This window comes from Dendropsophus ebraccatus, chromosome 8 (genome assembly GCF_027789765.1).
Source record: "Dendropsophus ebraccatus isolate aDenEbr1 chromosome 8, aDenEbr1.pat, whole genome shotgun sequence".
In the NCBI taxonomy this organism is placed as follows: domain Eukaryota; kingdom Metazoa; phylum Chordata; class Amphibia; order Anura; family Hylidae; genus Dendropsophus; species Dendropsophus ebraccatus.
In genome coordinates, this window is record NC_091461.1 from 88,013,685 (window position 1) to 88,038,371 (window position 24,687).

General features: G+C 40.8%; 1 protein-coding gene across 7 annotated transcripts in view; it reads right to left on the reverse strand.

Annotated features, from left to right (window-relative positions):
* Positions 1-24,687, reverse strand: part of KCNMA1 (potassium calcium-activated channel subfamily M alpha 1) — a 332,984-nt gene that overhangs the window by 94,105 nt on the left and 214,192 nt on the right. For all 7 annotated transcript variants that reach the window (XM_069980872.1, XM_069980871.1, XM_069980873.1 and 4 more), the window contains exons 12-18: positions 21,273-21,355; positions 20,078-20,147; positions 18,961-19,116; positions 17,240-17,349; positions 16,915-16,983; positions 1,850-1,936; positions 119-195 (exon numbers count right to left, since the gene is read on the reverse strand). In XM_069980872.1, coding sequence (XP_069836973.1) covers positions 119-195; positions 1,850-1,936; positions 16,915-16,983; positions 17,240-17,349; positions 18,961-19,116; positions 20,078-20,147; positions 21,273-21,355 — 652 coding nt within the window. The remainder of the gene's footprint in view (positions 1-118; positions 196-1,849; positions 1,937-16,914; positions 16,984-17,239; positions 17,350-18,960; positions 19,117-20,077; positions 20,148-21,272; positions 21,356-24,687) is intronic.

A 24,687-nucleotide genomic window follows, 5' to 3' on the forward strand; every position in this document is an offset into this window, starting at 1 on the left:
TTGAGTTTGGACCTCACTTCCCATTTTCAAAGATGTGTTGTAAAGTTGGACCCAATATCTAATTTTGGACTCTGGAGTGCATATGTGTTAATAAATCTGGACCAAAAACGTTACTCACGTCGTTTGCATGCGCATTTCTTTATCCTCTTGGGGTCTGTGATGTCATCATGACAAGCCTTGCAATAGAAAAATGCACTGTGGAAAGACAAGAGAGAGAGAGATTATAAAATGCTACTTTAATACTAGACCTTTACTACAAAAACATAGCCAGTTATGGTGACTTGTGGGTCTTGTGAAAATTGCTCACTTGTAACACAGTTACATAGTTAAAAAAGTTGAAAAAAGACATGAGTCCATCAAGTTCAACCTACAGAAACCCTACTGTGTTGATCCAGAAGACGACAAAAACCCTTTTGAGGCAGATGCCAATTGCCCAATCAAAGGGAGAAAAATTCCTTCCCGACTTTAATATGAGCATCAGAATAATCCCTGGATCATTGTCTCATCACAAATAATCTAGTGTCCATAACTTGTAATATTATATTTTCAAGGCATCCAAGTAGAGTTTCATAGTCTCACTGCTCTTAAAGAAAAGAATCCGCATCTGTGCTGGTGGTGAAATCTTCTTTGCTCTAGAAGTAGAGGATGCCCCCTTCTCATGGTCACAGGCCTGTAACTGTCCGTACATATATTTGTACATTGTGATCAGATTGCCCCAAAGACCTCTTTTTCCTAAAATAAATAGCCCCAAACTTGATAACCTGTCTTGGTGCTGTAACCCTTAATGACCTTTGTTGCCCTCCTCTGCACCCGCTCCAGTGCAGCTGTGTCCTTCTTATATACCAGTTTTAAAACTGTACACAGTATTCCATGTGTGGTCTGACAAGTGACTTATAAAGAGGCATAACTATGTTCTGTTTTGATGCATCCCATTATTGCATTAGCCTTGGCAGCTGCTGCCTGGCACTGATCACTAAAATTGAGTTTACTGCCCACCAATACCCCAAGGTCCATTTCGGAAGCAGTTTTAACTAGTAATTTATTATTTAGCACATAATTGTACTTATTATTTCTACTGCCCAAATGCCTATCCTTATATTTATCCACATCCTCATATGTAATTGTAACCTCTTTACTGTGTAAAAAAAAAAAGCGTTGCGAAATCTGTTGGCGCTATACAAATAATAATAATAGTAATTATTATTATTAATAATAATAATAAACTTCATTGCCATTTATTTGACCAAGCCTCCAGCTTCACCAAATGTGACTGCATATAACCTCCAAGTTGCTGAGCTAAAATAGGGCACCTATAGGTTTTGTTTAGTTTTTTTTTAATAAGAAGGCATAAGTAAGTATCATTATGCCCCAGATTTTCTGACTTGTGCCTAGGGTGTACAGATACTATATTACAGACCTATAATATGACACACTGCTTCACTGGAAGGAGCAGCATTTTCAAATTTCTATCACCAGAAAAACTAATGGGCCACAGAGTGAACTACCCATCGCACCAACACCCCCCCCCCCCCCCCCCCCCCCCGCTATAGTTTATAGGTATATCAGTTCACCACTAACATGTAGAGAGAGATCCCCAGCAGCAGTCTTTGTACCCAGGCATAGAGTATTTTCTGCCTTTTTACTTTCCATATTCACTGTAAGCACCCTGATATAAACATATAAACTGTGTGGCCCAAATGGTGGCCTAAATTAACTTTACTGTGAGATTGGATACCAGGAAGAAAGAACATAATATTTTCACAGTCAACACCAGTGAAGCAGAAATATTTGGCACAAAAAAGGTCAATGATAGATGGGGCAGACTTATTGTTGTAAGATAGTGAATTACCGTTTTACTTCCTTGGCATCACTTGCTATGAAGAATCCAAGGGTGCCTTCTTTAATCTTTACATGGTTTCCTGGGTTGATGATAATCCTGAGGGCAAACAAGAAAAGGTTGAGAACATGCTGAGAACTCAGCTTTACTAGTTCTTTATCCAACCAGTCACTGGCAGAATATACCCATTACCCCCTCCAGCTATGGCCCAGTATGAGCAAAACTAGCAAAAGCTGAGCTGGTAACATGACGATAGAAGCCAGCCACTTAACTGTTGGGCCTACTTTTAGGGTTAAAAAAAAAATTCCTTCAAAATAAGTAGAACAAAAGTCCTAACAAAATGAAAACTCAATACCAAGGAACTGGCAACATTTTATTGCTCAAATTTTAATTTGCTCAGTCATTGTAATTTCAGAGCATGGAGTCTTAAAGGAAATAATACTGCTATCAGCTTCACATTTTATTCATATATATATATAAACCAAGTTAGAAAACAATATTACAGCTTGACTACAATCAGCAAAAAATAATAATTGTTTTATGCCACAATATTCAATATAGATGGATCTCTTGAGGGAGGGGTTAATGGTGCATTTATTAAAGTGTTAATACATATAAAACAAGAGCAGTAGTGAAAGCTGCATCTGGAGATAATTTGTATTCTCTGAAAATCTGTATGGTAATAATTTTTATTTTATTGGATTGTATGAATGACTTGGAAGGAAATAGTCATGGTAAAGTTGGGTCTTTATATTTGTAATACCATCCATAGCAAGCCCTGGCAGCATGAAAACAACTGTTAGCAAGATCATGAAAGCTAAAACTATTTCTGAGCTATGGTGGTGTCATCTGTCAGTGTTCAGACACATTTCTTTATTTAAACTGCTTTAACTTACTGTTTCTGGTCTTATATTTCACAATAGGTACAATTTTAGCTACCTACAGCTGGCACTACAGGGACCAAAGAGCTAGTGTTCTTCCTTGAGGAGAGCATCCAAAAAATGTGTGGAGACTTTTAGGCCATTCATGTTCCCCTGGGAATATCCTTCTTTTCAACATTTTGCTATACATGGTTGTCTTTGTTTACAAACTTCTAGGCCTTTAAAAGGACACCCTATTGCTTTGTGGCATTTGAAGCACTTCTTCTCCTAAAGGACAGAGGACCTTGAGGATGCCTAAAGCCCTTATTACACGGGGCAACTGAGAGTGCTGTCAGTGCTTGGTTGCCTCTTTTTCCCCGCATACTACTGATGCTATTACACTCATTGGCAGCAAGCAGGTGAGTGCAGGGGGGTGGCATGGGGAGCTGCAGGAGGGGCTGCGCGGTTGATCGATTGATCGTCCGGGCAGCCCACAGCAGATAGCAGTGGTCTGCTGCCGCCGCTCCTGTTCCGCAGAGGGATGGCAGCAGATTGCTGCTATATTAGTCTTTTGTCTTGTAACATGTTGAAAGACAAACGACAACAACCATCAGCCAAAATCATTCATGTCAGCTGATTGTTGCCTTCGTTTACACAAGACAATTATAAGACAATTAACGGCCGATATCGGCTGAATGCGGTCGTTAATCGTCTCATGTATTAGGGCCTTAAGGCTCCAAGTTCCAGATGTGAGTGTTCTTTTTTATTTTATGCATTAATAAATATTGTAATAAAAATAGGTATTCAATAACATAAATGGCTCCATAACAGTTCACTGCTGCCCTGTTTTCAAAGCACAACAAAATTTGCTCCTTTAAACAAAGCATAAAAAAAATCATAATGGCCTCACACTCAAACTCATTGGCGGAAAAGCTCAATATCACCATGTTTTTAGTAATAAATGGACTTTTGTGCCCTTTGAGGTTACTCTTAATCTCTCTTCTCCTTTAACAGTGTTCAGTATATGATTACTGCTGACTGACGTGCCACCAATTCATTATGTTAAAAAAAACATACTGATATATAGGCACAAGCAATGGCACATATAGGACTATAGCTTCCTGCTAAACTGAAAGGGGAAATGGTACAGTACAGCTAGCAACCAGTTCTCATTAGTCAGAATTGGACTTAACATAAACTGGCTACACTTACATAACACCGTAATAGGGATCTGACTGACAACACAGATTTTCTGACCTACTGTAGACAAATCTTTTTAGATACCGATGTTTGGACTGTGTCCCTTGGCAGTCTGTCTTATGAACATTATAAGGATACTCTGTTGTAGAAAATAGAAGCTTATCTATGAACAACAAAGCACATTTCAATATCATGCTTGCATACAATCCACAGTGTGCATAAAATTTCATGCCATCCATTTCCGTAAGGGAAAAAAAAGTTCGGCAATGTATCCCCTCCTGTCTGCAGCACTAAGCTAAACCAAACAAGGTGCTGTCTGTCTGGATGTCACATCTACTTGACAAAGAGCTACAAGAGATCCTGGCAGATGATAAATGGCCCTTCTCATTTCTTGAAGTTTGATAGATCTCTCAGGTCCGAAGGGAGAACCAGCTATTTAAATCACAGTTCATCGCTGAGTCTTAAGATAAATAGGCCTGCCAATTTTTCACTGAGGCAAGGTAATCCTGCATCTTCCCCTGGATGGTCATTAAGATGGTAGAGGGCAATTTACAAAGTGCCAGCGCTGTCTGAGCAAATGCATACGTTTTGATTTTCATCTTGTAAGCAACAAGCCAAGGCCAATCCTGTGCCAGAGTTAGTCGTCTGGATCATGGTCATGCCGTAAGACTGACACGTAAGTCAGACACGTACAATACATTAAGAGCTGTGTCTGTATTAGATAAGCTTGTATTTTATGAGATAACTGTACCAAACGTACAGAAAGCTTTCCAGTCCAATACTAATTATTCATCCAAGCTGTATGATCTGAGCTCTGTGACCTTTAAGGAAGAATACCGTCTTTAGATTCTAAGGCTCAGATTAGGAACACGACCTTCTGTGAAAAAGTTTTATTTCTGTAACAAACTACCTATCATCTGGGTAATTTTCTTATAAGCAGATGGGAGAGAGGAGGGGAGGGCAGTATGGAAAAATCTTTTTATAATTCATGCAAACTAAGCAAACACAAAATAAAACGCTGATGTTATGATCTAGTTATTCTGTACCATTGCCCCATGCAGTAAAAACAGGTGTATAATGTTATAGGCACAACCAATGGCATACAGTTCTGCATACTGTGCTTGCAACCCATTGCCAGCCCAATGTTAGAATAAATAAAAATGGAAAGAGCAATGAAAGGATTTATTGGGTTACTCCTATTCATGCCAGCTAACAAAAGGCATTTTATTACAACCCAATATACTTTTTATTCAACTTTTTTTTTGCAATCAACAAGCCAAACAACACTTGACATGCATGCACGATCATTACATGCCAAAGCAAACCATTGCTGCAACAATGTTGCATTCTGAAAGTTGTAAACTTGGTCCTTATTTCTTGAAACAGAAAAGCGTGACTCTTAGTTCTACAAACTAGGCCTAAGCACTCATCATTATCAGCAACAAGACATGATCCAGTAGGTTACAATCACTGGCGTCAGTGGCATGCGAAAGGGCAACTTCACCTGACCATTGAGGCCATTGATTGTCTGCAGAGCCCCATGCTGAGTGTAAGGGGACATCCTCTGCAACATCTGCCAATTAAAGTGGTGGTGCTGGACTTTATGCAAGCTGAGAAGTGAATATATGTATATATATTTTTTACTTTATTTTTGTTTTTTTTCACTTGTCCTCCTATTCCCTGCCCTAGGCAATTTTATGACTTCATAGTCCAGATCTGTGAACTTATACAGAAAAACACTTTAGTAACATCATTTTGTCTGAGCTGTGTCCGAGATTTTCTTTACTGCAGCCATAGAAATCCCAGTCAAAAAAAGACGTCAAGTTTATATGAAAAAAAAATTGAGCATGTGATAAGACTTGTACACTAATTGTTGTACAAAAAATGAAGAGGGAGGATAATCTGGACTGCCCCTTTAACAAAGGAATTATGTTTCATGATGATCCAGCCCTACGATAACAAATGACTGCTCACAAATGCCGCTATTCCATCTAGTGTTCAAAACAGGAATATAATGCTCAGGGGCTGGTGTGAAAAGGACACGATTTCAATAAAGTATTGATGATAATGACTAAACAAAAACACCAAAAACTGATTTAATGAGTCTTTTTAAATGGTTGAGGGTCTGCATTACATCACCACTTCACAGCAACAACACTTCCAGACCTCAACAGCAGCTCCGGCAGGGCAGATGTGTATTGTACTGACATGAGGATACAGCATAAAATTTTCCTGATCTGTTCTACTAATAATAAGGCCTGCAGTATGGATTTATTATCAGTAGCTTTGGCTGCCATAGCCAACCCCACCAATTAGAAACTGGATTCACACGGTACAAGAAATGTAATAAGTCACTAAATAAAGCTCCAATGTTAGATAATAGCATAAGAATTTTTGTTAGGACAATTCTTGTCAATCTTATCTCAGTTGTTCATGACGCTGTCAATGTAAGTCCTAGCTTCCTGCTCGTTACTTACTTTCAGAATGCAACACGGAGCACTGACCTTTACACCATGTTAAAAATCAGCAATGTTCAACTTTTAGAAGCTAAAAGAACAGCGGTAGTAGGCCCATGCTATACCAGACACATGGCAGTCCTGCAGATCTGAAACCGCTCAATAAGCCAGCAGTTTTCTTTGTTTTTTGACACTCCACATAAGCAAATCATGCAATCACAAATAAGAAAGCTTCATAAAGACAACAAGACTGGCCATAATGCAATTCCCTATGTTGCGATAACTTCTCTGCAGTTACCAAACTTGCAGGAAGTTTCTTTGTGGAGAATCCCAAACCACACCCATAGGAAAGGACAAACAGATGTCAGATGGATGCGATAAAACACTGCACACAGACAAGACAAACCGCAGAGATGGGCAAGAGAACAGCCCACTCTTCAAGTTAACATCAAGCTGATGGCAAACAGTTTAAGTTTGGGAAAAAAGACTAAATAATGAGAAAATGGAAATACTATTGATAGCAAGCCTTACGAAAGGAATCTGATAAGAAAAATAATAAGTTTTTATCCATATGATCCAAGAATACCAAAATCAGGGGAACAGCTGCCATGATGCCAAGACCTGTATATATTTAAACTAGATAGAGGCTAATGTGGTGTTATAGAAGTGCCCTTCTACATGATGAGTGGCAGAACATATGTACTGTAAGGTTCTGGATACTACAGCCTAAATAGATCACTACCACATTACCAACTATAAAATGGAAGCCAATGAAGTACCAAACAGCATTTTACCAATTGGCCATCTGATTAAGGCAACAGACTCACTAAGGATTGGGCACACTTTCACTGAATCTTATATACTGTCCAATGCACATTTTAATCAACAAAATGCCAATTAGACAGGCACCATGGACCTATGAGTATATACTTAGGTCTTCTCAGATGAGTTAAGGTATCAATTGAATACAACACTAAATTCACAATACTTTACCAGCAGTGGATCACCAGGGTCGCTCACTGAATATTACCACTGGTATTTTAAGAGGGTGTTTCAGATGAAGGCATCTCTGGGGGCTGGGCAGTAGCACTAAATGTACAACTTGGTCACCCAGAACAAACTATATATCCTACTTAGCATGGACTGGGCAATGTATACTTAGGGTACAAACCCACTTGACGTATTTGCTGCGGGAATCAGTCTTAAAAATAAGCAGGCAAAACGCAGGTTGGCTTTATACAATTGTTCTACGTTAAAATACGCAATTGCGTATTTTTGAAGCGTGAAGCTTGTTGTTAGCAAAGCATCAGTTGTTAACAACCTGTGCAGAAAACGCATGTAGCTTCACACTTCAAAAATACGCAATTGCGTATTTTAACGCAGAACAATTGTATAAAGCCAACCTGCGTTTTGCCTGCTTATTTTTAAGACTGATTCACGCAGCAAATACGTAAAGTGGGTTTGTACCCTTAAAGTGTGAAAAGCAATGTATGCTGACAATGTTTGGTTTCATTCTATGGGTACAAACCCACACACCGTATACGCAGCTTATTTACTGCTGCGATACGCAACAAACACGCAACAAATACGCAGCAGATTAGATCTAAATAACTGGACACAGCATCAAATCTGCACCACCAAATCTGCTTCAAATCTGCAGCGTTTTTGCTGCGTATCTGCTGTGTATACGGTGTGTGGGTTTGTACCCTATATGTGAATATTAGTGTGATGAAGTGTTCCCACAATAGATATTTATGGAATATCCTACACACATTCATTTACTCAGCTGGTTTCCTAACTTCCTAGAAGAGACCTTTGAATATACTTCTTGTTTTCATGATAAGTTAGTAAGGGGCCCTTACATGGCACATATACTCCAAACACATCATATGTGTTTATAGCATACCCTGTGGGTAACTTAAGTGGATTAAGTTTTGTATATGGTGGTATTTAGTTGGCTCTGATAGGGGTAACCAGGCAGTGCACAGCTGTATTTGCCACTGCATGGTATTATTAGTTTATTGGTGACAAAAAAAGAAGCCTTGGTATATAATACCTGCCTGGATTTTGCTATAATATTTCATCATTTGGGGCTCCACTTCTGCCTTTTTGACAAGGCATTGTTATAGGGGACATTTATGAAAGATACGTCCGAGGTGTATGCCAGGGAGAAGGTTCAGATTCACCCCTTCTCCCTGGCGTACACCTCCCGTACGCCCCTGCTTGGAAGCAGGTGTACATTTCGTACGCCAGGCATAAGTTCAGGCGCCCGGTCGGCCGGATTCACTAAGAGGCGTGCGCCTCTTAGTGAATCCTGCCAGGGAAAAGAGGGCAGGGCTAATATAAAACCGGTATACTTGTACGCCGGTCTTCATAAATCTCCCCCTATGTGTATAAATATGTTCCCTTCATGGGGGAAGAACTGCATTGATGTGTATTTTATTACCAGTTATGTCTTAAAATGAATTTTTGTAAGTCTGTATATTGCTAGGCTTTTTTTGATGATATGACTATGAGGAAGAATCTGGAATCTTAGTCAGAAAATGACCTATTGATTATTATGGGAGACATGTGTGGGTATGCTGTGTGTCATGTACAGAGGTCATTGTGCAGAGTGTAGGAGAAAAAAGAAACAGCTTCACCAATCAGGCACTGCCAGTGTTGTGACCTTCCATCTTAAGGCTATGTTCACGGCTGGTCTCTGCCCGGATCATCACGGCCATTACTGTAGTACCGGCCGGATGATCTTTCTGGCCGTAGTGTTCTGATACGGGCACATCAGCGCGCGCCCGCATCAGAACTTGCCACTGCACACAATGAAGCAAGCGGCCAGAGCCGATCGCTTCATCGTGTGAACTGGCATGGGTTTCTACGGCCGCAATTCACTGAATTGCGGCCGCAGAAAACTGACATGTCAGTTATTTGCGGGTCCGCATGGGATCCCATTGAAGTAAAGGCAGTGTTCACAGGCGCGTAAAGTACGTCCGTTGTTGCCGATGGCAAAAACAGCCTTGGTGTGAACATAGCCTAATATAAGAAGTGTTACCTTAGATTATTATAATTGGCACTGATGATAATGAGATGACTGCTGAAAAAGCCCCGGGCATTTTTTTTTTTTGCTTAAAGCGTAACTGTCTTTTTATGTTCATTTTTCTGAAAACAATAAATACCAATAGTACAAGCAGTTTTAAGAAACACTGCAATAGGTTTTATTCAGCAAAAGAGTTTCCTTCTGTACTGAAAAAGCTGTTTTCCTAGCTCCTCCCTGATTTCAGAAGATGCAGGATGTCTGTGTCCATTCTGCTCTATGGAGAGGGGAGGGGTCCAAAGCAGCGAGTGAGCACGGAGAGGAGAAATATCAGTCCTGCACAGCACAACACCCTGCAATCTTCTCTCAGCCAGTTCCTAGATAAGCACTGACCTTTCTGACCTCTCAATCCAGCGTTTTAGGTGCACAGACAGTCTACAAACAGCTGAATTGAATGCATGGAGAAAGGCTTAAAAAGGTTGAGTGTCAGCCAAAATGTTGCGAAAGTAGGATGTGAATAAAAGAACATTGGTTTTTCACTTAAAGGAGAAGTCCGGCCAAAATTATTTTTTTATATGTTATTACTGATGGAAAGTTATACAATTTTCTAATGTACATTAATTATAGGGAATGCTCATATACTGCTATTTCCCTTAATTTAGTGTATCAGGAAGTGTTAGAATTATCTCATAAGCAGTGACGTCACAACGAATGGTGTAATTCCTATGGAGTGTCCAGCAGGGGGCGCACTATATATAGAAGTCAATAAGTACCATTGACTTTTATATAGAGTGCGCCCCTGCTGGACACTCCATTGGAATTACAATGGATGTGTATGTAAATGTAATATACAGTGTTTTTGATTGAATACATTTATGGAATACTTTGGGGAGCAAGCGGGCTTACTGTGATGTACTGATTGATTACATTTATGGAATACTTTGGGGGACACTTGCTCCCCAAAGTATTCCATAAATGTAATCAATCAATACATCACAGTAAGCCCACCGAACCGCCGCCACCCGCCGTTACTGTACGCCCGCCGCTCTGGACTACACTCAACTACTACTCTCATCACCTGCTCATAGCATGAGCAGGTGATGGGAGAGTAGTAGCTGGGTTATATCTCTGAGATCGCCGCCGCTGATGCCGCACAGGGGAACCGCTCATCACTGCAGCCATCATCCCCCTCCGCTCCCCCCTCCTGCTGCTTCTTCCGGGATCCGGGCAAACTTTACACTATCTGATGGCTGACTCCCTGCCCGGCCGCCGCTCTCCGATTACACGTGACGGTGGCCGGGCGGGGAGTCAGCTATCAGATAGTGTAAGGAAGAAGCAGGAGGGGGGAGCGGAGGGGGATGATGGCTGCAGTAATGAGCGGCACCCCCTGCGCGGCATCAGCAGCATCAGCGGCGGTGATCTCAGAGATATAACCCAGCTACTACTCTCCTATCACCTGCTCATGCTATGAGCAGGTGATGAGAGTAGTAGTTGAGTGTAGTCCAGAGCGGCGGGCGTTCGGTAGCGGCGACAGCGGCTGCGGTTCGGCGGGCTTACTGTGATGTACTGATTGATTACATTTATGGAATACTTTGGGGAGCAAGGACACTTGCTCCCCAAAGTATTCCATAAATGTATTCAATCAAAAACACTGTACATTACATTTACATACACATCCATTGTAATTCCAATGGAGTGTCCAGCAGGGGCGCACTATATATAGAAGTCAATGGTACTCATTGACTTCTATATATAGTTCGCCCCCTGTTGGACACTCCATAGGAAGTACACCATTCGTTGTGACGTCACTGCTTCTGAGATAATTCTAACACTTCCTGATACACTAAAGTAAGGGAAATAGCAGTATATGAGCATTTCCCATAATTAATGTACATTAGAAAATTGTATAACTTTCCATCAGTAATAACATATAATAAAATAAATTTGGCAGGACTTCTCCTTTAAGTGCTGTCTCCATGCATTCGATTGGACTCTTTCTGGACGGTTGGAATCCCGTTTGGTGAGGCGTGCACTCTTCTACTATTTCTTCATTGCTAGCCGGTGCTGTTCCAACCTTATTGAGTCTATAAACAGCTGACCTTCATGTCTCTTCTTCCTGCTCACTCATGTCCCTTGGCTTCTCCCCCCTCCATAGGATATAATGGACACATCAGAACGGATGTGCCTGATAATGCACAGATAAAAAGTGAGGGGGGGCGGGGGGCTGGAAAACTGCTTTTTGAGAACATAAAAGGGCTTTTTTTGCCTAATAAACCCTATTATAGAGTTTCTTAAAATCACTTATACTGCTGATTTCTGCAAAAAAAAAAATGACAGTTACACTTTAAATAATATAAAAACAAAAAATAAAAAAAGCTTAAATAAATAAATTGTTTTAACATCCCTGTAAGATACTACAAGTTCATACAATTCTATTGTGTATTATATTAGTATATTGTTATATTTTTGCTAGAGATGAGCGAATTTACAGTAAAAAGTACGCAAAGTGCTTTGTCCCTATCTGCATTCTGTTCACCATGCTGCACGCTTTAAAGTCTGCTCCGCTCCCAGCTGCTCCTCCCCGGGTGCTGGGAAAAGATGGATCTAGTCTTGGGAAACTGTGAAAAGTTTACCAGGACTGGATATAGCTTTTCTAAGCAACCAGGTAACAGCGGATTGGAACAAAGTGCAGATTGGAACGAAGCAATTTGCATCTTTCCAACTGTAAATTCGCTCATAATATTTATGGCAACCCATTCACTGATTTAAACAATAGGCCATTTTCTGACAATAGATTCATTTTAGGACAATACATTTTAAGCATTTTTTATGATATTATATGAAGAAAGAAAAATAATTTCCCTACAGCCTATACTACAGCTTATGTTTTACGTTAGAAAAAACTTTTTAAAAAAGCCATGGTAGTTAAACTGAGTGTATTCTCTAGATAAGCAAGACATGTTAACTGTTTCACAGTATACTTAGAGGGGTTTTCCCAGAATCGACATATATAACCTATATACAGCTTAGACCCACACCGATTATGAGAACAGCGGTCACTGGTGCTCTGTTTCACCTCTATGGTGGGCGAAAGGTTAAAATTTTTATTAAATTACTGTATGGCCCACCAAAAGTTATACAAATCCCCAATATACACTTATTACGGGAAATGCACATAAAGAGCTTTTTCCCTGCACTTATTACTGCATTAAGGCTTCACTTCCTGGATAATATGGGGATGTCACGACCAGACTCCCAGAGCTGTGCGGGCTGTGGCTGCTGGAGAGGATGATGGCAGAGGGATGCTCAGTGTCCCTCCAGTGCCCTGTGTCCCTCAGTGTACCCCTGCCATCATCCTCTCCAGCAGCCACAGCCCGCACAGCTCTGGGAGTCGGGTCGTGACATCACCATGTTATCCAGGAAGTGAAGCCTTGATGCAGTGGTAAGTGCAGGGAAAAAAGCACTTTATAAGCATTTCCCGTAATAAGTGTATATTGGTAATTTGTATTACTTTTGGGGGGAAATACAATACTTTAATAAAAATTTTCGCTGGACTTCTCCTTTAAAGGGGTAGTGCGGCGCTCAGAAATTATTCACAGAATAACACACATTACAAAGTTATACAACTTTGTAATGTATGTTATGTCTGTGAATCGCCCCGTTCCCCGTGTCCCACCACCCGCACAAGTGTACCCGGAAGTGTGGTACATTATACATTACCTGATCTGTGTCGAGGGCCGTCCGCCATCTTGTGCCAAACGTCAGCTTCGGACGGACGGCCGAGTCGCTGACGCCCGTCCCCCCTCCGTCGCGTCACAACTGTGCTCAGCCGCGATTGGCTGAGCACAGTTATGCTCAGCCAATCACGGCTGAGCATCGGATGACACTGCAGAGGGCGGCCGGCATTCGGGACAGTTGGAGCTGTTTGCCGTCCGCCCGAAGAAGACATCACTCGCTGAAGATCGGAGACGGGTGTCGGCATGTGACAGGTGAGTATAGCGCACCACACTTCCGGGTACACGGGTGGGGGTGGTGGGACACGGGGAAGGGGGCCATTCACAGACATAACATACATTACAAAGTTGTATAACTTTGTAATGTGTGTTAGTCTGTGAATAATTCTTTACCGCCGCACTACCCCTTTAATGGAGCTTCAGTTCCCTATGAGACACCATTCAATGCCTATGGGACTGATGGAGTTAGCCACATACAGTGTTTGTCAGCATCTGTCAGCCTCATAGATTTGACCACACCACAATTAAAACTTATGGTTGGTGGGGCCCGAGTAATTAGAGACTTTTCACTTATACTGTGGATAGATAATAAATGTCAATTCCTGGAAATCCCCTTTAATAATTTGATATGCTGCATTCATAACTAACAGGACAATATTAAAAACTACAAATGACATGTGGAGTGTCATTATCAGAGAGGAATTATTTGTGACATATAAAGGCGTTATCTGGGATTAGAAAGAAAAAACTCTGGCTTTTTCCCCCAGGAACAGTGCCACCCTTGTTCATGGGCAGTGCCTGGAATTGCAGCCCCTTCCCTTTCGAGTGAATGGGGCTTAGCTGCAATAAGAGACAGAGTCCTTGGATATGGATTTCACTATTTAGGGAGAAAAAAAAGACCCCTTTATTTAATCTTTGAAACCCCTTTAAGAGGCTGGTGTAATCTGTGATATAGTGAAAATGAACAGATTGTGATATACAAATGGCACTTTTGACTGAAGACTGAGACATTGGGGAGAGATGGGGAGCAGTGTGAAACACATAAACAATGACAAAGACATACACAAAACATAGCCATAGAAACATACAGTGCCACCTGGGGGAACAAAGACCTGAAAATGATAACTTCCATTATTCACTGACAACAGAAGCCTTTAACCCCCTAGTTGCCAGTGACTATTACAGATTTAGCCTGCTGGCAGTGAAGGGATTAACCAGATTCCTGCAAAGAAGTTAAGGCGACAGTGGGAAGTCAGAAGTACATTGAGATTTGGTAGCAGAGAAGAGTACACTTAGTTTAGTCATATTTGTCTTATCTTGATGGATGTACATATGTATCTTTGCAAAATACATATATACGTGCAGTATTTATATACAGACACATACAGATACAGGTGCATGTGTAATGTTTGCATACATATGTTTAGGGATATATGAACAGTATGCATGCACTTTTATAGGTATATACCTATACACACAGAATGCATCTGAGAGATGGTTCAATAGGGAAGAAGGCTTCAACAATAGAAAATTTCAATTTCAATAGAATAGTTCTATAACTAATTGGTCTACAAACATTAAGAAAAACTTGAGTATTGACTGCAGTATCTCTCACATCCATAAGTGCATATACAATATATCCAAATTTGAAATAAATATATATATATATATATATATATATATACATATGTAAAGTCATATATATGATTGGTATATATGCGCATATCTATATATACACATATGTATGCATGTATGTATTTGTATACAGATGAAAAAAAAATAGGAGACAGCCAGAGTTTTTGTGTATGTTTTCCTTCGGAGGGAGCTCCTGATTATGAGTCCAGAGGTGAGGAGGAGAGGTTAGGGTGAAGTTTGGTGAAGGAGGGTTAGGCACAGTTAATGTTGAAAGCCATACCGCTTTCTGCTTCTGCAAACAACAAGAAAAAAATATAGATTTCCAATCAAATATATTGATAAGAAATTCATGGACACCAAGACATCACCCCCCCAATAAAAATATATAAAGTAAAAAAAAAAATAACTCAATCAGAACTAAAATAGACACAAATACTATAAACAAAACCTTTGTGCAGAAACTGGTTCATACCTCTCCACCATGTCTCTCTTATTTACTAGGAAGTAAAAAAAAAGAAGCAACTCTGCAAAGTTTTTCCTGCTGTCTAAAACTCTTAAACTGGCCTATGTGTCTCCAAGGTAACAGACTACACAAAAATCTTTTGATGTCAGAGTCTGTATTTTCTTTTATCTGTCCCCTCTGTTAGCCTACTGTGTATCAGCAAGAATTATACGTCAAAACAAAATGGAACACAAATGCAGGATCAGACCACACAGGGATTAAGGGCAGTCTGTTACCATATCCAGTAGATACACTGGATAAATAAAAAATATATATGTTACATATAAAAGAAAAACAGCAAAAAAAAAAAAGACTTTCTCAGCTGCTTCTTAAAATATAGTTATTAAAACACTAAACCATACCAGATAAAGGCATTATAATAAAATCCTGGTATGACACTGATGATTCAGATATAGATATAATATATATAGACTTTGCAGAGGGAGCAGCTGTGGAGAGGTATGTGAATATAGTACATGGTTTTTGAAAAAGCAGAAATAAACAGCTGTGTTAGATTCAGACAAATAAATGAATAATAGTAATAAACATAAAATAGAGGTTAGAAATTAACAAAGGGTCAAAACATAAGGGTGGGGACAAGTTAGTTATAACGAAACAGCAAATCAATTATTAGCAAGTCAGGGGTCGCTGGTAAATTGGCTTTATGTGAATATGGTTAAAAGTAAGCAGTTTGTGTTAGGATGTGGAGGGAGGTCTGGCTGTGAGGAGTCTGAATGCAACTAGGGAGGTAATGTCAGATGATAAAATTCATGTGGCATATTACAAATGGTGAGAACTCAATGGCAGGATCTCATATTCAGAGGCCAAGAATAAAAAACTTGTTGTCCGTCAGATGATCGGGTTTTAGCTTATAAACACTATAAGGGAAATAACTGCTGCGGATTATACTTCTTTCATTGTTCCAAATTTCATAAAATTCTCAATGTTTCTAAGTTAGTGACTATATGATTTATTTAGTTTATTGCTAGGTCTAAAAAATAGCTTTTAATAAATCCATATATTCACAGCATATGCATAAAAATTATACATATAGGTAGCCTACAATATGCTAGACTATAATAGACTGTAATTTGCTTTATACAACGTAGTGGAAATTGACCTTGATTATTGTATTAAAATCTAATTGTATTTATTTGCTTTGCGCAGTTAACTTTCTGCATGCCATTTATTAAAAAGGTATAGCGCTGAATGTGTGAATTAAAGGGGTTATACAAGACTACAAAAACATTGGTGCTTTCTTATAGAAATAGCCATGTCTGTCCTTAGATGATGTCTGGTATAGCAGCCCTGCTCCATTAAGGTGCGATACTGCACACAGGCTATGCACTGGTTTAGAAGAAAGCATTCATGTTTTGTGAACCTGGACAAGCCCTTTAATTAGATGACTGACTGTATTACCTTGTAGCTAAAGCAACTGATCTAATTTCACATTAGTAACTAACAGTAAGTGGTGGACATGACAATGGTCCTCAGGACTTCCTAAGTGACATCTGCATCTGACAGCTATGTTTCCTACATAATAGTGAAAATAAGAACTCCACTAAAGAATTACAAAATAACATGTAAAACATAAATCTGTAGACAGATGAATAAAAATATTTCAGAAAAGAAAAGCAGCAGCGTATAGCTCCAACAACTTACCTGCTCTCCCCTTTTTCCGATTTGTATTCTATGGCTATCATCAGCAATTTCAGCTTCACAAAGCACAACCTGAAATGTCCAAGAAGATAGCAGAGAGTTTTGGAGAAATTCTGAAATTAATACCTCTATAGGACCTATATGTCCGTCATTACCCCTGCATTATTCTCTGCAGTTTCTTCACCTCAATAGGACTTATGTCTGTCAATGCCCCTTTGTATTTTCAGCAGTTTCTTCACATATTTTTTAAATTTTTGGGCGCTTCATATTGGACTCAGTTTGTCTAATGTCAATGTTCTCCTATGTCACAGTTGTTGTCTGTACTTACTCACAAACCGCAGGGAAGGAAAGCCCCACAAAGGCGGTGGATAGATATTCTGTGTACATCTCATTTGCCACTCCTTCTAGGTAGTACTTTTGCCACGTGTCCTCTTCAATCTGTCAGACACAACATGTTAATTAAACAAATTAAACTGATTTTAGGTCAAAGAACATGTAATAGAAATTCACTAAGATAATAAAATGTGAGGCTACAGCAGCTTGAAAAGAAATTTATTTGCTTGTAAAAAAAAATCTGTGAGTTTTAAGTGTTTTTTCATTGTATTTGATAACACATATTTGGTCTTGTTTTTTAAAGGACAACTCCGGCGGGCCCCCCCCCCCCCAAAAAAAAAACACAGACACACACAGACACCATACTCACCATCCCTCCGGTGACGATCGCCACTCCATTCGCCCGTCGTCCGCCTCACCATCACCTGCGTCCGCCGTCCAGCGATGTCTCTTGCTTCCGGGTCCATGAGAGAGAAAAGGCCGCCAGTGCGCTTGTGCACCGGCAGCCTTTTCATTGGCTGGAGCGCATCACATGGCTTCCAGCAAGCTCAGCCAATCAGGGCTGAGCAAGCTGGAAGCCATGTGATGCGCTCCAGCCAATGAAAAGGCTGCTGGTGCGCATGTGCACCAGCAGCCTTTTCTCTCCCATTCACTCTCAATGAAGACGCCGAAGAGGAAGAAGACCCGGACCGCCCCCCAGCTCTGACGTCACCCGACACCAGAGAAGAGGACCGTGACGACCGTAATAGGTAATGTATACATTCTTTAACTTCCGGGGTGGGGGGTCGGGGGTCGGAAAGTGGGGGAAGGGGGCCAGACCGGGTATTTAACCACATTACAAAGTTATATAACTTTGTAATGTGTGTTAAATAAGCCAAAAAAAAATTCGCCGGAGTTGTCCTTTAATCTGTTCTACTAAACTTTTTCTGCCATTTTCAGGACCTATAGGGAAGACCATAGGACAAGTAGCAGGAAAATAAAAACAAGGCCCTGAGCATTCTATTTTTATATTTCATTACTAATAGAGATGAGCGAACCGGGTTCAGGTTCGAGTCGATCCGAACCCGAACGTTCGGTATTTGATTATCTGGGGCTGCTGAACTTGGATAAAGCTCTAAGGTTGTCTGGAAAACATGGCTACAGCCGATGACTATATCCATGTTTTCCACATAGCCTTAGGGCTTTATCCAAGTTCAGCAGCCACCGCTAATCAAATGCCGAACGTTCGGGTTCAGATCGACTCGAGCATGCTCCAGGTTCACTCATCTCTAAATACTAACTTACATTTTTAATTACACACAATTACACCACTAAAATGTTTAACCACTAAAATGTTTACAAGTACTGTTTTTTTTATAATTTTTTTTTCATCATACCATTGAAGCTTACGACTTTCCTTTTAGTGCATAATAGTCTCTTACTGCATATTATGTTGTTTGTAAACCAAATAAACTAGCTCATAAAAGTAATCATCATACAAACATCATATAAAGCCTTCTTTTTGTTTTACTTTACTTTCACAGCATTCTGTCTATGTACAGCATTGACAGAATGAGACTAGACCAGGCCAAATTCTTCCACTGTGTCATGGTCCAATGGCACCTCCTGTCTTTATAACCCCATATTCAACATTATTTGTGTCACAAAAATGGGGGTTGTCCATGATTAGAAAAACTCATGGCAAAAATCATTACCTTACCTTTATAGAACCCTTACCTTTATAAAAGAACGCATAGAGAACAGGTTGGCAAGCATGGTGGACAGACCTTGTGCTAGGCAACTCTGAGCTATGAAACCCAGCTTCAGCTCAGCCAGACATATAGCGTCATCTCCTTCTTTCCAATTCCAACTAGGGATGTTCAACAGGTGAGCCTGGGAGGGAATTTAAAAGAAACATAAAATTGCAAATGTAAGTTAAAGATACTTGTGCTTCCTATACCTACGTTCTATGGGTCATAACTGCATGAGATCCAAATATTGCATTTTTAATATTTACTTTAGGTTTTCTATGAGATTAGTGCTTGTTTGCCAAGCTGATCTCACTGCACTGTTTGTCTGCCCTATTACCTTCATAAAAGTTACTTCCCCATTTACATGGAAGATGAGCTGCTGACTACCGATAATTTTAAAGAGGAAGCCCCACAAACTGTAAAAAACAGCAGGCAGATGGCAGGCAGAAGAGTACTCACCCATCCCTGTGCCTCTGTTGCATGACTCCAGTGTCCCGTTCGTCCTTACCGGCTGTCATCTTCTGCAGGAAACAGGGTACATGACATACCCAAGGCTCCTGCAGCAGCAACATCATGGCCTAGTTGAGCAATTGCCCAGTCAGTGACTGAGGCAATGTCCCACCCAAGCCACTGATTGGCTGGGCGGGCAATCACTCATCTGGGGTTGTGACAATGCAGCTAGTGGTACTGCAGGACCCCGCTGCTGTGAACGGGATCCGGGAGTGGCAGTACAGAGGCACGGAGATGAGCGAGTTCACTTATTTATTTTCTCACGCACCCCCACCTGCCTTTTTTACAAACCGTGGGACTTCTCCTTTAACATTTGAATAAAAGATGCAATCAGCTGATGAATAAGATCTTTCTTTCATCGGCTGATCGTTGGCCCTTTACACAGGCCAAATAACAGCACTAAGGGTTCCCTACTGGAACCAGACAGAGGGCAATCCTGTTGCCTGCAATAGTCTTAACTGTTAAAAACTAGACATCTCCATGCCTCAGCCTAGTTTTTTTTTTATAGATAACATTGCTATGTAGCCCTAGCCTAAGGTGACTACTAAATAAATGAGATCACAATTATAAAACTATTATCTTTAAAATCCCACCTTATTATGATATTGCAGCATCTGAGTGATAATCCGTATCTTTGGATGATAGTTTTTTATAGAGATAACTCTGTAAAACAAGGTGATAGAGAAATATTAATGGAATACCCCTACTAGTTTGGCATAAAGTTGTGGGTTGAATATCCATAAAGCAGCTACAGTACTTTTTAGCATCCATATTACAGTTGTAAATCTAGAGCCAACCACAGCAATGCTTAAAGGGGTTGACCATGTTATACTAAAATTGCTCAGTGTACACTGTTAGTAAGTATGCTCACAGTCCTTACTGACAGCAGCTCCCTGTATGCCTCATAGAACTAAAATCAGATCCCCCTCCTCTAGGCTGCGCTCTCCTGATCTGTAGTGAGTCTGTCCATAAGATGGCCAACATGGAAGAGCATGTGACTATGCCTTGCCCCTTAGTGTCCACCATAGGCATTTAAAAGCTCAGTGGTGGATACTGGGGGGTGGGGCATGGTCACATGCTCCTCCATGTCGGCCATCTTATGGACAGCCTAACCATAGAGCAGTGCAGCACAGGAGGGGAATCTTATTTTAGCTCTATGAGGCATACAGGCAGCTGCTGTCAGTAAGTAATATGAATACACTTACTTATACAACACACAAAACTGTTTTACTATAAAGTGGCCAACCCTTTTAAAGTTTAGGCCATTAAACCCATAGTCAAACCAAGATTTGCAGCCATAACACAGTTGCGAAAATACAACTGCATTACGGGCGGCTAAACAGCGTCTTGGATTATGGTCACGCTTAACAAATTTGTTGCAGAAATGTCTCTGATTCAAAAGTTCTATATATGAGAGTTTCTGCAGATTGTACAGTATGGGGGAGATTTATCAAACATGGTGTAAAATGAAACTGGTTCAGTTGCCCCTAGCAACCAATCAGATTCCACCTTTCATTCCTCACAGACTCTTTGGAAAGTGAAAGGTGGAATCTGATTGGTTGCTAGGGGCAACTGAGCCAGTTTCACTTTACACCATGTTTGATAAATCTCCCTCTATATGTTTTTATTTGTAAGACGAGTTCAGATGAATGAGTTGCTGCTGGGTATACATACATCAGTAATATATATCTAATCTTCCACAGATCAATTACTAACAATTAGTAATTGATCTTTAATAATCACCAGGCCCATGCACATTATACCATTATACACTGTCCATCATAGTACCTCATTATGTTTGATGCATCCTCTGCATCAGGATCAGCACAGTACTTGTTTGCAAGGATTAAACAGGCATCTGCAGACTCAATCTACCAAAAGCAAACATTGAAAATGGTTATAATAATTCAGATTACATGCGAAACATACACTATATCGATAGATAGATAGACAGACAGACAGACAGACAGACAGACAGACAAGGTAAACCACGGCAGCCCTCCGAATTAAATCAAACAAGTTTATTCCTCCCACTGGTGCAACGTTTCGCTCATACAATCAGAGCTTTCTTAAGCAGTCTGAGTGTCTCAAGCAGAGCGAAATGTTGCACCAGTGGGAGGAATCAACCTGTTTGTTTGATTTCACCTGGAGTGCCGCCGTGGTTTACCTTGTCTACATAGCTGTATACTGGTGGTTTCACAGTGCACACTGCTGGCACCCCCCACAAGAACATACCCGCACGAGTGCTGCTCCCACAATACATAACACACACATTTTATATATATGAGTGCTGCTCCCACAATACATAACACACACATTTTATATATTTACACACACACTTTACACTCAGTCAAGAAGCAAGTAAGGAACAATTTACATCACTACAGGAGGATCTGTACAGAAGTTGAGTTTTCCCCTAAGGTTGGGGAGAGAATGGACCCTGTATTATATTTATTCAAGAGTTACTGTCGTGACATTTTTGCAGAAATCAATAGTCCAGGCGATTTTAAGAAACTTTGTAATTGGGTTTATTAGCCTAAAAATGAATTATAATCATGAAAAAGCAGTTTGAAGCTCTCCCCCTCTCTTCATTGTTCTCCTATGGAGAGAGAGAAGTAAAACACCAAAACAGGACAATAAAGAGTTAATCTACAATTAATCACCTGGCTATCTCCTCTGACATCTGACCTCTGAATATGCTGTCACCCAGCTCTATGTTTGTGTAATCCTTTGTTCTCAGCTCTCTGCTGCCTCTAACTCCCTCCTCCCCTCTCTATAGAACAGAGAGGGTTGTGTCTGATGCAACAAGTCACAATTTCCTGATTTTTTGCAGTGGATGACAAAAAGGAGAGGAGGGGGGTACCTGGGAAAAGTCTTTTTAAATGCAGATAATGGCATATTTGCCTAATAACCCCAATTACAAAGTTTCTTAAAATCCCCTGGACTATTGATTTCTGCAAAAAAAAATCACGACAGTCACTCTTTAATATATTGGTTATTCTTTATTGCATTGTAGAGATGTGTCATAATCACTATTCACACACACACACCACAGCAGGGCGTTGGATAACAGTACCACCAAGTGCCTTCTTAGTGTACAACAATTACTAGGAGAAACATTCACTGTAGGCGGCGGGGAGGGGGGGTGGGGGTTGAAGGGGCCGGGTTAGATACTCACAACGGAATTAAAATTATGCTGCGGGTATGTAACCCCATTGAAGTGACGGTACCAGGATTCACAGTGGATTTCACTGCAAACCTGCAGGATGAAATCCGCTGCTAATCCGGAACGTGTGCAGCTACCCTAAGACGCAATTGTGACAGGAAGTCCCTAATGAGTTGAGTACAGCTGTAGTCGGAGTAACATCCTCTGAGGAAACTACAGCCTGTGAGGAGATTTACTGAAGTCAGCACCACAACTAATGGAGATTGATTGTGGCTTACGGGCTGGGCCCAGATAACCTTATAGGACTCCCATTATCATAGTTTGTGGTTCACTACCTATCCCATTTAAAAAGGACAACTCCACATGTACCGCCATATCTCCAGATTAACATCAATGACCCATCTCTGGCAGTCAGCCATATTGAGAGATATTCAGTACAAAGAAACTGTTAAAGTTACATACTTCTTATGCAAGTAAAAGTCACTGTTATACCTCATTGCCTCAACTCCCTGCTGTCTGAATTTCTCTGCACCTAATCACCATCAAGGGCTTCTCCATTAACACCTTAGGCATCAATAGAGAAGCCACTGGGGGAACTACAAGTACCATCATCACCAAACACCTAGGTGCAATCCCTCTCTAACCTCTGTGGCAGTTATACCTCAGGAAGAGGGAGAGAGTTATTACCACTCAGCCTGTGACCGGATATATCTTCATTTATTCAATATAACCTCTGTCCTCCCTGAGTTCCCCTCACTCCAGACTGCTACAGATCCTCTAGTGGTATGAAGGGCTTTCCGACCCCTGAAAATAATGTTATCATGGTGTATTGTGTCTTTATTTCATCTATATCATAAAAATCAAAGTCTGTCTGTCTGTCTGTCCTCTATAGACTTCCAAACGCCTGAACCGTTTGACCCCAAATTTGGCACACAGATACATTGGGTGCCCAGAAAGGTTATTGCGAAGGTCCCGCCCCCGCCAGATGTACAGGAGGGGAGGGGGAGGGGAAAGAGAGGCGCCCCATAGAGATGAATTGGAAAATCTCCTCACTGCAAACACAGCGGATATAATTAGCTGCAGCAGACACGGCAGTTGGAGCCTTAGCAACCAATAGGATTACTGCTTTCATTTTCACAGGGAGCAATGGTTGCTAGGGAAGCTGCCTCACAACATCCACAGAAATAACTGGTAGACCCCTCTACTCCATCTATACAGTACATGTATATACAGGACCCCCTACTCCATCTATACAGTACATGTATATACAGGACCCCCTACTCCATCCATACAGTACATGTATATACAGGGCCCCCTACTCCATCCATACAGTACATGTATATACAGGGCCCCCTACTCCATCTATACAGTACATGTATATACAGGACCCCCTACTCCATCCATACAGTACATGTATATACAGGGCCCCCTACTCCATCTATACAGTACATGTATATACAGGGCCCCCTACTCCATATATACAGTACATGTATATACAGGACCCCATACTCCATCTATACAGTACATGTATATACAGGATCCCCTACTCCATCTATACAGTACATGTATATACAGGACCCCCTACTCCATCTATACAGTACATGTATATACAGGACCCCCTACTCCATCTATACAGTACATGTATATACAGGACCCCCTACTCCATCTATACAGTACATGTATATACAGGGCCCCCTACTCCATCTATACAGTATATGTATATACAGGGCCCCCTACTCCATCTATACAGTACATGTATATACAGGGAACTACAGGTATACCAAACTGTGACTGGGTAACACTGCCACACCAGACCTGACCAATACCGCTATACTGTGACTGGATAACACCGCCACACCAGTCCTGACCAATACCACCATACTGTGACTGGATAACACCATCATATCAGACCTGACCAATACCCCCATACCGTGACTGGATAACACCGCCACACCAGACCTGACCAATACCGCCATAGTGTGACTGGATAACACCCCCATACCAGACATGACCAATACCGAGACTCTGTGACTGAAT